We start from the raw sequence: 16,103 nt of genomic DNA on the forward strand, positions 1-16,103 counted from the left end.
ACCTTTTCAAAGGGTACTGCCCCAGTGACAGCTTTGGAAGTGAACCTGTAGGCAAATCTCTTAAAGACTTTGCATATTTTTTGCCAGTTGGCTGTAAGCCAACGGGGGCTGATTTTACATTTAGAGGCGCATTTTTGCATACTTGGACAGAGGCTGTCTTCAAGTTACACACGTTTGTAGTTTTAGTCATTTTGCTGTCATGTCAACGGATGACTAAATGCAAAATAATAGTTCCTGGGAACTTAATCATCACTGACAATTACTAAAGTTCTACTTATGATTCGATGTTACACATTACTGACTAGCTTATCAGTAAATACAGTCAACGCCAGAAAATTTGGCAAAGCTTCATTTAGGTTTTACTAGTTCGCATTGTCGTTATCGGTCAATACAGAATTCTAGTTAAAATGTATAAAATATATACTATAATAATGTTTATGATGGGAACATTTTGTGTTGTATGTTATCTAGCAGTCGTTAAATATAATCTTGTGCATTAAATGCGTAATACAACCATACGGCCATAACTATTTAAGCAGGTAGAATATGCTACAGCAGAGAAAATAAGTATTTGACACAGCATTTTTATCAGTAAGGGGATTTCTAAGTTGGCTATTCACACAAAATTTCCACCAGATGTAGACATTAGGCCAAATATAGAATTCATACAAAGAAATCAGAACATTTAAGTATACAAGTTGAGTCATAATAAATAAAGTAAAATAAGACACATATATGCCTATAAAATCGCAACGTTTAATTTTCCGTCGGTTTTAGTACACTATTTAACTACAAAAGTTTTAAATAGGAAAAATATCGAAACTCTTTGGTTATTTTTTTGCCCGATGCTAATGGTCTAATCGGATTCAATGGATTATGCTAAACTATGCTAAAAGTGCAAGTGTCAATTTGAACATGCTATAATAAATAATCTATGTGGTAGTTTGAGCTAAAACTTCACATACGTACTCTTGAATCGATGAATACTCTTATTGAATTATCGACTTGAATACTCTTATTAAATCACATACGTATTACTCTTAAAGTAAAATAAGACACAGGGAATAAGTATTGAACACATTAAGAGAGACAATGACAATAAAACAATATGTGGCTAACTTAGTCAAGTGCAATGTGTTGATTTTTTCAAAAATTTGAATTCTGATCACATGAAGTCTCATGCTATGAAAATTATTTTAATATTAGGGATGCATAACAATTAATCGCATGCATGTGTGCATATTTATACATACATAATTATTATACACAGTTAACACACACATTTATGATTTAAAGAAAAACTTTTATACAGCTATAGATTAATCGTGATTAATCGTTATGCATCCCTAATTAGGCTAATATTGGGGGGGGCGTGAAATTCATGAAAAAAATTCTGTTTTGATACTCTGAAATGCCTGTATTACTATGTAACTAGACACAAAATGTGTTGTTTTAACACAACCATTTTCAACAGCTCACTGGACAGTAAACAAGCTGTTTTACGAGTGCTGTGTTCATGCTGAGCAAGGGAAACTCTGATTTCACCTCAATGATTCAGGAAACCCGAATAAGAAATCAAGTATGAGAGCTTCTGAATAAGTGTACTGATTCATACACACTATTGAGTCACTGATCTCTTAAAAAAGAAATGACATGATGGGTAAAAGTTCAAAGAGCTTTGCTAAGCAAGAGGCAAGGTCAGGGTTTTATAAATGTTGTCATTTAAAAAGTAATGCAAAAAAAATAATTTACTTGAATGTTTCCCTGTATTTACAATTTTTGTCATACCTCCGTCTCCTGCAATTCTTGTTAAAAGAATATCAATCACAGGTACAAAGACAAAACACTAATGAATTTAATAAGAACAGGATTATTTTTTAAATAGTTTACACTTCATGCTGAGTACACACCAAAAGATAATCGAGCTGATTTTGGGCCGATTTTCCCCTTCCGACAATCCTAGCTATGTCCCGTTCTACAGATTATCTTATCAGATTTTCCCTTCGTGTGAGGTGGGTTAAGAGTGTTCGAACCTATTCGGAAGAATGTCGGAGCCACCCAATCGTGAATCGTAAATATTAAACATGTTAAATATTTACGATCAGAAATCCTAATGTGTGGGGGGAACCCTTAGGCCAACCTTGCACATGCTCTTGAGATTACCACGGGAAACGAAGTGAAGTTGATGCAAAGTGAACTTCTACAGCCCAGGAAAATATTGGGGAGATAGTACAAGTAGAAACAAAGTGAAGACCCGCATGGCCCCTGCAAATGTTTTTCATGCTTTCTGTGTAAGAAGATCTTTGGAATTCAGCACAGGCTGATGTTTATCACACAGACCCGCAGGTGCAAGTCATGGTGTTTGACGTAACCTACCTTGATGTCAAAGTTACAGTCAAAGCGTCTGATTAGCACGATGAAGGCGCTGGTGAGGTTGTCCCTCAGGGGCGGTGGGTCGATCGGCTCACATGCATTCTCAGGACGGGAACCTATCAGGAAACCCTGAGGAGACATAAAACAAATGACTGTCAGGACCAGAAATAGAAGTTCTCTTGAGACGTAAGTTGCGAGGAAGTATCTAGCAGGTTGCTATGGTTGCTAGGGAGTATCTAGCTGGTTGCTACGAAGAATCTAGCAGGTTGCTAGGGAGTATCTTCACTCTTAGAACGGATGTGATAAAAACAACACACTAGTGTTTTCCCAGAATACACACATCTTTGTGTTATTATTAGAACAACACAGTTTGTGTTTTATTTTAACACAAAATGACAGAAAAGTGTGTTAAAATGACACATAATATGTTAAAAGTCTAACACAAAAAATTGTAAAAATTAACACATCATTTCCTAGAGTGTAGCAGATTGCTAGGGTTGCTAGAGAGTATCTAGCCTGTTGCTAGGGTTACTAGAGAAATTCTAGCAGGTTGCTAGGGAGTATTTACAGGTTGTTATGGAAAATCTAGCAGATTGCATGGGTTGCTAGGAAGTATCTAGCAGGTTGCTATGGTTGCTAGGGAGTATCTACACTCTAAGAAAAGATGTGTTAATTTTTACAATTTTTTTGTGTTATGATTTTAATAAGTAATTTTAATTGTAATAAGTAACACAAAATGTGTTGTTCCAATAATAACACAGAGATGTGTTTATTTTGGGTCAAAGCATTTAATGTGTTATCCTTTAACTAACACCGAATTGTAGCTAGGTTGCTAGGGAGAATCTAACATGTTGCCATGGAGTTTTAAGAAGGTTGCTAGGAAGCATCTAACAGGTTTTCATGGATAATCTAGCAGATTGCAATGGTTGCTAGGAAGTATGTAGCAGGTTGCTATGTTTGCTAGGGTATCTAGCAGGTAGCTAGGGAGAATCTAGCAAGTTACTAAAGAGTATCTTGCAGGTTGTTAGGTAAAATCTTACAGGTTACTAGGGTAGGGAGTATTTAGCAGGTTGCTTGGGAGTACCTTGCAGTTTGCCAGGGTTGCAAGGGAATATCTAGTAGGTTGCTAGAATGCTGTGGGTGGTTTCTTAGGGCGCACTCACATTATCCAAACCAAACCATGCCCCAGCGCAATTGTCCCCCCTCCCTACTCCCCCTGAAGCACTTTAATCGATACGAGCCCGGGCACGCTTTCATCTTTAGGATGCAATTGTTTTGAACAAATCAGGGAGTAAAGTGTTCTCTTAACACTGGAACCCATTGTAATGTTAAGTATTTGTTTTTTATATGGAGTCGTTTGTTGTGCAATGACACACAGCCCTCCCACATGCCATCATGTTGTTTGGTTGGTCTGTCACATGCGCAGCTTGGACATTCACATAAACCTGCTGCGCACATCAAAAGGTTTTTAAGAAGGCAGTTGAAGGCGAGTGGTCGCGCAAGTGAACCAAACCGAGCCCGGGCGCGGTACAGAGCAATCACACTAGTCAAACGAACCAGGCTTTGGGGTAGAGGTCTTCTCAGGTCCAAAGAAATGTACCTGATCCGAAATGACCCGAATCATTTTATAACCGAACCCGACGTGCATAAATGATTTTTTTAAAAGAAAGACCTGACCCGAGACAAACACGAAAAATTAGATCCGAGTCCGCACCAGTGGCAATTTTTTTTTAACCCGACTGGACACATAGGTAAACGACACAGACGTGTGTGCAGTCTGCAGCCCCGCATGCAGCAGTCGGACAGAAAGAAACCACGCTGGTCTTGCAAACATTTTGGCGAGCTGCTCCATTTGTTTTACTTTGTTATCTGACGTCGACATCAAGGTAATTGACAGTATCGACGAAAATTAACCTACCGCCAGCCACACAATGTCGCAAGCACTCTTGGCAAACAGAGGAGAGGTTCAAAAAGGACACTGGCCCTGTCCCAAATGGCACACTCCGGATTTGTGGTCCTCCTCAGAGTCCACACTTTGATGACATCACGTAGTCCAGACATTAGGGACCCTTGATGCGAGTCCACATGGGTGCACTGGAGTCGTATTTTGGGACAGACTCGAGCATCACACCGGAAATAGGTAGATAAGTTGCCCGTCAGTGTGAACTCCTCCCTTCTGTCGTCTGTTTGCCATTTCGCAAGGACTTCTGGCTTGGTAAGGTGCGCGAAGCCTGCTGCAGTGCGAGCTTCACTGAAGGCCGCATCAAGGGGGCAAAGGAGGCGCTGATGAGTACACTTCAAAGCGTAAAAATGACAGATGGGACACCCTACGGACTCCTAGACTAAGCAAAAACGCGCAATTTAAGGCCACGAGACCGAAAGTCCACATGAAGTGCGCCATTTGGGACAGAGCCACTGACGCACATATGCAAGAAAGTTCGGGTCAGTTCGGGTTTTCAGGTCCGTTCGGCAAAAACACATTCATTTTAAATTACTCGAGACCCGATGGCGCTATTATTATACCAGATCCGTGTCCGAGGCACACGTGAAACTTTTAGACCCGAACCCGATCGGGTCTCAGGTCGGACCTCTGGTTTTTGTTCTAAGTGGACCCATGAAGACCTCTACTTTGGGGGTCAAACATGCCCGAGTGCGATTTGGTTTGAATTGTGTCAGTGCCCCCTTACTGACCCAGGTCAAAAAAGTCCAAAGACTATTTAATATTTTGATCTCTAGATACAGTTTAGGCCCCTTGTCTAAAGAAAAAGGTTTTCACCATAGACTGTAAAAAAAGATGGACGACGCCTGTTCGCTCTCTTCCATTGGTGAAAAGTGAAGCCGCCAGTTCCCAATAAGGCGCTGACATCTTGGGTCTTGAGTCTGCGCAGTAGCGATTTCGGGACCAGTCATGCGCAGTCGTGAGCAGGAAGTGAAGCCGCGAAATCAAAACCCCGCCCTCGCTCTCGTAGAATGCGCATATCACACGATATCACAGCTGTCAATCATGACGTGACAACACTGTTTTTATATAATTAAATAACTAACTAAACACAAACCTATTTTAAAAACAAACATTTGAATGTTCATCAGCGTGATAAAAACTACAGTAAATGACAGAAACCAGCTTCGGAAAAAAGATAATTGAAGTGTAATTAATTTTTTTTAGTTGGTCTCAAGTCCCATTGAATAACATGGGGAGGCGGGGTTTATGACCTATACTGGGACCAGTCACTGGGGGGCGATCGAGACATTTTGGCTTCACTTTTCAGCGCTTGTGCGGCACGCTTGGTTTTTAATGCCACAATTTAATTCTTTATAGTAAATAAAACTACAGAACTTAAAGTAAAACTATGGGTGTGGTGTGAGATACATAATCTCTGCTTTGTTTAGTATTAAGTAATCTTGAAACACGAATCCTTGTCGAATCTTCAACAAAAATGCAAAACCTCATCTTAGCCTTGTATTTGGATAAGAAATGCAGGCATTGAACAAATAGGTGATACTAGTAATGCACTGCTGACAGACTAAAATATCAATGTAATGACATCCAGATAATTTAGTGAGCTTATGGCTGCAAGTACTCTTGTGTTAAATCAATACTTTAGATAATTCTACAAAACTGCTTCTTTATCCAAAGAAATCATTGTACAGACGCATTACTGTGATAATGTTCCTTTTCAAAGTGTTATATAAAGTACAAATCCAAAAGAGTGTAAAATTAAAAGACTAAATCTAAGGTGTTATTGCGGTGATTGGGCAGAAATAAAAAAATGCATAAAGAATAAATCAAGGTGATTCATCCGCACACTTCTAGTGTCCTTTCAATGACCCCCTTACAACATAAAAAAAAACTTTTAAAACAGTACCCTCTGCTGGAAGACACATACAACTGCTTCAAATAATATCAGTTTACGGGAAAAAGTTCAAAGCAGATGGAGAAAACTGAGGATAAAGTATCTGACATTTGGCTTATTGGATAGAAGTGGCCTCTTGACATGGCTATATTGTAAGATTTGTACTAGATTAAATTAGATTCAAACTTTTATCTTGAACCCTGTGTGATCCATTACAAGACTTTCATGGTTCTTTTTTCCTTTATAGAAAAATTGTGAAAATGCGATGTAACTGGGGAATTTCTTCTCTGGGCAAAAGTGCAGCTAAAAGGAAAAACTTCCTGTTATTAAATAAAGGATTATTGCGGCATGAAAACAGGCAGGCATGAGGCCAGCACATGACTGAAGATGAACTAATAACAGCTCACAAAAACAATCCATAAGAGATGAAAACACAGAATCAGTGCTTCTCAACCTTTTCATTTCAGGGTCCCACTGTTCACACCAATACTTAAATATTTAATATTCAAAATTATACTAGAGCTTGGCATGGCCGGACAATGTACATTTGTTACAAATAACCAAACAATTTTTTAGCTTGTAACCCTTGTCCTATTTTGTATACTTTTACTGTAAGTCATCTTGAGGCCACATAGAAAATCTGAATAAGGGTGTTTTAAAACCCCATCTGTTTTTGCTTTGTAGTGTAACACTGTAAACGTTTCTAGCTGGTCTAAGCTAGTTAACGTCTGGTTTACAGGCCACCCTTGTCCGAAAACTCCCTCGAGCACCTGAAGTAAGTATTAAAATGTCAAGTGACAGCCTTTAAAAATATACTAATGGGGAAGTTATAGGGAAATCAGGAGAAAAGATAACAGCAGGCGTACTGAAAGGAGAACTAAGTCGAACAGATGTGAAGTAATGTAATTTCAACATAGTTATCGCTAACATATCATGAGGTTTGGTGAGGTGCATCTGAATCATACAGATCGGGAACAGAAAGCTAAGTCGAGTCAGATTTATTTATATAGTGCTTTTTACACTGTGGCATCGTTTTAGAGCATCTTTAAATAAAATATGAACAAATGAAACCACAGAAACAGGAAAGTTATTAAATAGTATTGAATAAAAAAGTATTATAATCTATTTTAATAAAAAATTGCAATTAAACAATGAACAGCAGAGAAAAAAAACTCCATATGGATTAAAAAAACGCTAATTTTAGATTTTTTATTTATACAAAGTAACTTTAAAGCTTACGACATGGTTAAAGGGACACTTCACTTTTTTTGAAAATATGCTAATTTTCCAGCTCCCCTAGAAACATTAGATTTTTACCGTTTTGGAATCCATTTAGCCAATCTCCGGGTCTGGCGGTTACACTTTTAGCATAGCTTAGCACAATCCATTGAATCTGATCAGACCATTAGCATACCGCTAAAAAATAACCAAAGAGTTTTGATATTTTTCCTATTAAAAACTTGACACTTCTGTAGTTACATCGTGTACTAAGACCGACGGAAAATTAAAAGTTGCAATTTTCTAGACAGATATGGAAGGAGGCGCAATGATGTTAGAAAATAGAAGATAGTCCCGTTATTAAAAGTTTCCAAGGGAACTACTTTCGGCTGCTGCGTAATATTATTGTGCCTCCTGCAGCCATGTTACAACAGAAAAGTCCATGATTCGTCAGTCTTAGTACACAATGTAACTACAGAAGAGTCAACTTTTAAATAGTAAAAATATCAAAACTCTTTGATTTTTTTTGCGCAATGCTAATGGTCTAATCAGATTCAATGGATTATGCTAAACTATGCTAAAAGTGGTACCGCCAAACCAACCCAGTCTCACCCCATGTCGTCAATATTTGACGACACTTGACCATTCGTCAATATGTGACGCGGAGGGTATACCTTTCGCGTCATTTTTTGACGAACTGGGGACTTCAATACTATTACGTCCGTTGCATTCTCTTCTCCTATTTTCTTACCAATTTCGCGTCGGTTTAGGGTTAGATTTACATAATGACATCCCTACCCAAACCTAACTCTAACCCCAACGCCAGGTGACAACTGTTTCTAACCCCAACGCCAGGTGACAACTGTTTAATTTCGCGTACACTGTTTAATTTCGCGTACACTGTTTAATTTTGCGTAATCTAACCCTAAACAGACGCGAAAATGGTAAGAAAATAGGAGAAGAGAATGCAACGGACGTAATAGTATTGAAGTCCCCAGTTCGTCAAAAAATGACGCGAAAGGTATACCCTCCGCGTCACATATTGACGAATGGTCAAGTGTCGTCAAATATTGACGACATGGGGTGAGACTGTGTTAGCCAAACCTAGAAATCAACTGAATGGATTCCAAAATATTAAAAATCAAATGTCTATAGTGGAGTGTCCCTTTAAAAAAGACAGGGCAGAATAGTTGACTAACTGGTTAGGGTAGTAGACACGTGAGTTTATTTCTTATCAGATTTGTTCTTTAAAGAATTTTGACTTCTCTGATAGGGTTTTAAGGTTTCCACATTTTTGACCAATGACATTTCAATGACTAGTCTAGTTGTTTGTGTTTACTGGATTATTTAATTTTATAGACTTAAAATAAAAATATCAGAACTTTTACAGCAGTCTTGCAATGATTGTTAATGACCATAACTTCTCAATCACAATTTTAACATACAGATGCTCAGCCAATGGTGTGAGTTTGGAACGGAACTACCTGTTTGTCCAAACAATGGTTCGGAGGTGAGGTGTTTGGGTTAATAGCCCACAATTTAACACTTTAAGAAAATTTGTAGCACTGATCATAGTACAAATATCAGATTATCTTCTATTGAAACAAAATGGGTGCATGACACATAGAAGGAAATTCATAATTTATTGTTTTGACTTATTGGAGAGATTTACTAATAATATAATGAATGTAGAGCAAGTGGGAGAACTGTTGCATGCCCCATTATTTCTTTGTCGCTTTGAATAAAAGTCCTTACCGAATGAGTAAATAAAAAACAGATAGAACCAATCTTCTATTATAGGCAAATTTCAATAGGCGTGAAGTGAACGGTCTCTTGATGGTAGTATATAGTCTACTCACCTTTAGTCCTTCACTGGGCAGCCTATAGCCAAACCGAGCAGGTAGGTCATCAAAGTTCTCTGTTTTATTGTCGAATGAATACTGAAAAATATGAAAATGCACAATGCTCTTTGAAATGTGTAATGCACAGGTTCCATCATTGGAGTCGAATTAGGGAATAAAAAAACTTAAGTAAACAACAAAAAAGTGTTTATTTTACTTATTAAAGTATTTGTTCACTTATTATTTTACTTATTTTTATTTATTTTAATCCTTCATTTTGTTATTCTTGATAAAACATGTATTTAACAGGCAAGTTTTAAGTAGTTTTCACAAATATAACTTATAAAAACATTACTGGTGTGCATCTTGAGACAAAACAATGGCACTGAAATATTTTAATATATGTGAATGCAAGCTGATTTAAGTTAAGACAGCTCAAACATTAGTCATAACATTTAGTCTGGGACTAGACTTAGTCCCATGTTTCTTAATGTTGTACAAATTGTTTAGACAATTTAAAGAGCACCTATTGTCCAATTCACGATTTTACATTTCCTTTGGTGTGTAAGTGTGTAATAGTACATGTTACAACATGCAAAAGGTACAAACTACAAAGTAAATTTTCTACCTAAATCTCTTTTCTTGGACTACAACAAACACATGGATTGTAGGCAACAGTTTACTTCCTGGGATTGGTGATGTAGTTTTTCATAATTCCTTCCGCTTGGACTCACTGAAGTATGAAGTCAGAGGTATTCAGGCCAATCAAAACATACAGAATAGCTGACCAATCATGAATTTTTTTTAATCCGTGCATTTCAGGAAGAGAGTGAAATCTGGAGCTACAAAAATGTAGGGTATGTGGAAAATAATGTGCTTTCGCAAACACATTGTATTATATCAAATACACAAAATAACGTTGTTTTTTAGCAATGAAATAGGTGCTCTTTAAACAAAACTCAATTTAAGTGCATTCAGTAGTTAAACAAAATGACATCTAGTTAGAATAAAATAAATTTCATTTTTATACTTTCACATACAGTATATCTTACTGCAAAACTTACTGCTGATATATCAGCCTCCACAGGTAGAAGATTGAGGAAGGCAAATATCTGAACCGTAAAGATGGTGTAAATCTGGGTGGCAGAGAGCATCAGCATCCCCAAGGACAGCAGCATCTTAAGATCCGCTTTATTTCCACCTGCAAACATAAAGAGAAGTGATATACTGCATGTTACAGGGAAATTCACAAACTTCTCCATTAAAACCACAAGCAAAAAACTCGTTCCTGAGATGCAAGCTCAACCCTGTCTGACTATACTGGTATGAATGCATTGTAAAATTTGGCAACAAATTTAGCTATATAAAAAAAAACCATGTAACATGTTTGTATTCATATTGGTTTCCAACACATCAGTGAATTAAAGTGGTCCTATTATGAGCAATAAGCATATGTCTGCATTTGCAAAGTAAACTGCTAAATTATTATTTCCTACTCTGATATAAAAAAAACTATTAAATTATATCATATTTATCATGGTAGCATAAAGAGGGCTAAGACGTGCCGTGTTTTTAAAACTTAACCCAGATCAAGCTGCAATTACTAAAAAAAATTATAAAAATCTTCCTCCAAACACACTCATTGATTCTTGGGGATTCTTAAGTTTTTTTTTAATAATCGTATATTTTTGTACGATTCACTTCAATACTTGGGATGCACAGAATGTTCGGCAACCAAAATTATTCGGCAGAAAATAGCAAAAAATAAATTTTCGGTGTTTGGCCGAAAAAGTCAAAAGGCCTAATAAATGTTATCGAACAATTAGGTCTTTGATAACGCAATCGAATTGCAACCAGCACAGAGTGAGAGACATGCAAAGGCAGCAAACATGTTGGTAAAAGCATTTTAAAGTGTCAGAGAAAGACGCCAAATCATACAGCACTACAAGTTTCATTTATCATTTAAAATCAAGACATCCTGAACACAATGCAGCGTATGAGAAAGACACGGCAGCAGGGATCCGTAGTATTTATCTGCTAAATGCACAAGCACGGAGAACGAGAGACTTCAGCTTTTCATGTCATAGAACGATGAAGAGCGTCAGCAGTATGTAATAAAAACTTCCTAAAGCCAAGTCCTACAATGACAAACACTCTTATATTAAACCAGAAATTTAACGTTTATTAACAATAAGCTTTTTGTTAGATCGCCTTGTTGAGCGCTTTTCCTCTGTCATGTTCATCAATCTTGCCGCCGTCTCGCTCTCCCTTTGCTCGTGGTTGACCGTGCATGCAGACGCGCGTCTGCTGCTCAACATACAGTGCTATATAAGCGTTGTTGCAAATTTCTTAAAAAATAAAAATGTATAGGTTTTTTGCATTTTGCACGAGAATAGAAGATCAGATTAATATCCGTTTAGCCAAGACAAGTCTATCTATAGTTATGTTACCAGGTGTAAAAAAGCCCTGCTGGAATTTCATTGTTAAAGGCGGGGTGCACGATTTTTGAAAAACACTTTGGAAAAGGGAGTCGGGCCGAGTACCAAAACACACTTGTAGCCAATCAGTAAAGGGCATATCTACTAACCAACATCTTTGCCTGAGTTGCGTATGTGTGGGGCGGGTCTATCAAAAGAAGGTCCAGATTCTATTGGGGTAGGGGCGTGTTTGTTTAGGTTATTTCAAATATCAACATTGGCTTTCAGAGATCATGCCCCCCCCCCCTTTAAATAATGTGAAATAAATAAAATACGTACAAATACTTGTGAGATCATGCCAAGTTGGCAGTGCAACAAGGCCATCTCATTTTAGTCTCCCTTAAAGTTAAATAAAAAAAAATGTTCCTTGTTTTATCTCAGAAATGTCTTTGTTGTGTCCAGATGGCTAGTGCCATTAGTCTGCACCTTCTAATTCTGTATCCTTTGAAAGATATAAGCCTCTTAACTGGGATGCTGGGCGATTTGACCAAAAATCTATATCCAAACATTATGCCCAATGACGAGCATGTTTGAGTTTACAATACTTAAAAACGGTATGCGAGAAATACCCCAAAGTTCTACTACTTCTTAAAGGAATATTCCATTTTCTTAAAATAAAAATCCAGATAATTTACTCACCACCATGTCATCCAAAATGTTGATGTCTTTCTCTGTTCAGTCGAGAAGAAATTATGTTTTTGAGGAAAACATTGCAGGATTTTTCTCATTTTAATTTAATACTTAACTCAACACTTAACAGTTTTTTTCAACGGAGTTTCAAAGTACTCTAAACGATCCCAAACGAGGCATAAGGGTCTTATCTAGCGAAATGATTGTCATTTTTGATAAGAAAAATAAAAATATGCACTTTTAAACCACAACTTCTCGTGTATATCCGGTCGTGATGCGCAAGCGTGACCCCACGCAATACGTCATGACGTCAAGAGGTCACAGAGGACGAACGCGAAACTCCGCCCCAGTGTTTACAAGTGTGTTGAAAGAGGACCGTTCCGACGTTGTTGTATGTCAACTGATACTAATTAATGTCTTTGTGTCAGTTTATTGTTTACAATGGTCCGCAAATGTGCGTTTTAAATATGTAACACGTGACCTCCCTACGTCACTACGCATTTACGTTAGGTCACGCAAAAAAGACGAAAAGTTGTGGTTTAAAAGAGCATATATTTTTTATTTTTCTTGTCAAAAATGACAATCGTTTCGCTAGATAAGACCCTTATGTCTCGTTTGGGATCGTTTAGAGTCCTTTGAAACTCCGTAGAAAAAAACTGTTAAGTGTTGAGTTAAGTGTTAATTGTTGGGCTCTATTAAAGTCCATTAAAATGAGAAAAATCCTGCAATGTTTTCCTCAAAAAACATAATTTCTTCTCGACTGAACAAAGAAAGACATCAACATTTTGGATGACATGGTGGTGAGTAAAATATCTGGATTTTTCGCTTTTAAGAAAATGGACTATTCCTTTAAGTATATTTTTAAATATATATTTTTAAAAGTTGACAATTTTCTATCATAGCCACAGGACTCACATAGAGGAGCTGTAAGATTATAAAATGGTACACTGTGAAAATATGCAGCATTTTTGTCAATTCAGTTTATATTTTTATGTTACTTTAACTTAAAAAATTTAGTTGATTTCAACTTTTCCCAAGCCAAAACTTAAAATAGTATGTTGAATTGACCAAGTTGTTTTACATACTTTATTCAATTCATTGCATACTTAATGCAATTTTAGGCACTTCATTAATTCGAATTTAACTATACTAAGAGTACTCTTCACTGTTTACAATGACATCAGTGTTACATTAAATACAAAGCTAGCTGTTACAGAGACTCTTATCTTTGAGGGAACCGAATCCATACTTTTGAACTTTCTTTAACTGTGAGGAATGCTTAGTAAACAAATCACAAATTAATGTATAACCTCCACATAAACTAAACTAGCTAGTGTAGTAACCAAAGGGGGCGGGACAACGCAGTTAAAGGTTATAATACTGACCGGATCTTATGACGTTATGTATAACCCAATATTTTTATTAATAATAAATACATCCATAATTTAATAATTTCACAATTTAAGTTTAAACGACCAATGAACTAAAGGAAACTATAATGCCAAAACAAAAGTAATGTGTTAACTAACTTACTAACGTTATGTGAGATTTGTTTTTCTTAGGAATTTGCTAATATTGTTATGTCACGTTACTCATTTAATATACAATAAAGTATTCCCCTTTAAACCAAGACTGTACACACAGGCTGAAAGAAAGAAATATTTTACGACTTACATACCGTAAACATACATACATACTGTAAATCTCTATTCATTTAACTGAAATAGTTATTCTATATCGATTAAATAGATTATTTACTCACAGGAAACGTCACACATTATATTTGCTTAGAAGTGCATTAGCATGAAGGCTAGCAGTACACCCTAAAGAGGAACTCGAGCTTTTCAAACACAATCTGCGTTCAATTTTCAACATACAATGTCAACAGTAAAATCAAAGAGCATAACAACATTCACACGACGACACATAAGGGCACCAAAAACTAAGCGCAATCTTTACTATTATTCAAAAGACGAACCTCTATCAGCAAACAGAAACATTAAAATGACAGGATAGAGCAGTCCCTTACCCTTACATTAGATCGCTTTCTTTAGCTCAGGGATACGATATAAACACAGTGTCATCACAATCAAATTGAAGTACAGGCTTAAAACACTTCGCTACGATCTCATGTGCTTTAGCAGCAGGCCAGAATGTCAACACTGATCCAAATACGAAACAAAACACACAGCCTAATTTACAGCGCCCTCTGGCGTGTGATCAACTTCATGCGCCTTGCGCAGACTGCTCGGAGTGTGACATCAAAGTACCGCACGAATAGCTCTCGCGGTATTTTGATGTAATAACTGATCCGTCTGCGCAGCACAACACAATAATGGTCTGCAGGGGCACTTGATGGCTAACAACTGAATCTTCTATTGGACTACCATCGAATATCACAATAATCTATCAGTTTCAAGAATTAAATCAACCGCTATTATAATTATTCAATGGGATTCGCATAAGATATACAACGACTGAAGGCCGCAACCTCCGTAGATCACATATGCAGGCTAAATAAGTCATCAAACCTGGTTTATTTTACGTTAACTAAGCATTACATTCACAAGTCATAAGCATGCAACAACAATTTACGATTAACTAATAATAATATTCAAGTTTATAATTGTTAATATTCTGAAAAAAGGCGTTGGTGACGTATGCAGCCTACAAATGCGACCTCCGGAAGCAGGTAAGACTCACGTGACAGCGCTGCGAATCCTTCACAGCTTCAGCAGTGGTCTGCATAATAATTACCTGAATATTTTACACAATATTTATATAGGATACTTTAATAGCTATAAAAAGTGAAATACACCGTAAAATAAAATAAAAAAAGATTGAATTTTCTCCATAGTAGCCGATTAGGAACCAATTAGAAAACACCCCTGGGCCACTGTACTGATCCCTCTACCATTTTATTTTTCTACGGAGCTCATTAAAACAGAGCCACAGCGCCCTCTGGAGGATGAAAGACATATCAAGACAAAAACTACAAATCTTTAAATCTTGTTTAGTTTGCAAATCTGTTTAACAAATGTATAATTAAGGCCAAATTCGGGATGACTTTATTGGCCACGTGCAATGAGCGCATGGGAATGGTTACTGATTTACTTAAATGCATATCAAAATTATTAAATAAGCAAACAATGCATTTTATTACATCAGAAACAAAAAGGGCTAAAATCTCTACAATACAGAAATAAAGTCTTCTCGTCACCAAATAAACTTAAAGTTAACCTTATTTGTCTTGAGATTAACCATTTAACCCTCAAACGGTCCTTGGGGTCTATATGACCCCAAACGACATTTCATTCATTAAAAAAAGGTTCCCTTTATCTCAGAGATATATCATTTTGTGACTTTTCCTAAATAATCTATCTATAAAGGAAACAGGACTTGTTTTGGTTGTTCTGAAGGTATGTAAACATTTTTTTTATTAATCTGTCCTTTGGGGTCAATATGACCCCAATTAAAAATGAATGGGAAATGTAAAAACAAATAATAATAATAATAATAATAATAAAATAAATTTTTTATGGATTTTTTTTTCATTTATCAAAAAATAAATATCAATAAATCCAGCATAAATCTAAAAATTTTGACACGGAAATAAAGGCCGGTACTTGTGCACAAATTTATTGCAGAAAACACATGCTCACACAAACACACAGGTATGACTGCCACAGGGAGCATTTGTATAGAATTTG

The 16,103-nt window shown here is 36.6% G+C and overlaps 1 protein-coding gene across 2 annotated transcripts in view; it reads right to left on the minus strand.

Moving 5' to 3' along the window:
- Positions 1-14,585, minus strand: part of rnf13 (ring finger protein 13) — a 33,924-nt gene extending 19,339 nt beyond the window's left edge. Inside the window, exons 1-4 of one of the 2 annotated variants that reach the window (XM_065259445.1) lie at positions 14,429-14,585; positions 10,351-10,487; positions 9,305-9,385; positions 2,377-2,502 (exon numbers count right to left, since the gene is read on the minus strand). In XM_065259445.1, the coding sequence (XP_065115517.1) occupies positions 2,377-2,502; positions 9,305-9,385; positions 10,351-10,464 (321 nt within the window). In that variant the 5' untranslated portion in view covers positions 10,465-10,487; positions 14,429-14,585. Of the gene's footprint in view, positions 1-2,376; positions 2,503-9,304; positions 9,386-10,350; positions 10,488-14,422 lie in introns of both variants that reach the window. The other variant, XM_065259444.1, reaches the window with a different exon arrangement.
- Positions 14,586-16,103: the final 1,518 nt, after the last annotated feature.

The sequence above is a fragment of the Paramisgurnus dabryanus genome, chromosome 24, assembly GCF_030506205.2.
Source record: "Paramisgurnus dabryanus chromosome 24, PD_genome_1.1, whole genome shotgun sequence".
Classification (NCBI taxonomy): domain Eukaryota; kingdom Metazoa; phylum Chordata; class Actinopteri; order Cypriniformes; family Cobitidae; genus Paramisgurnus; species Paramisgurnus dabryanus.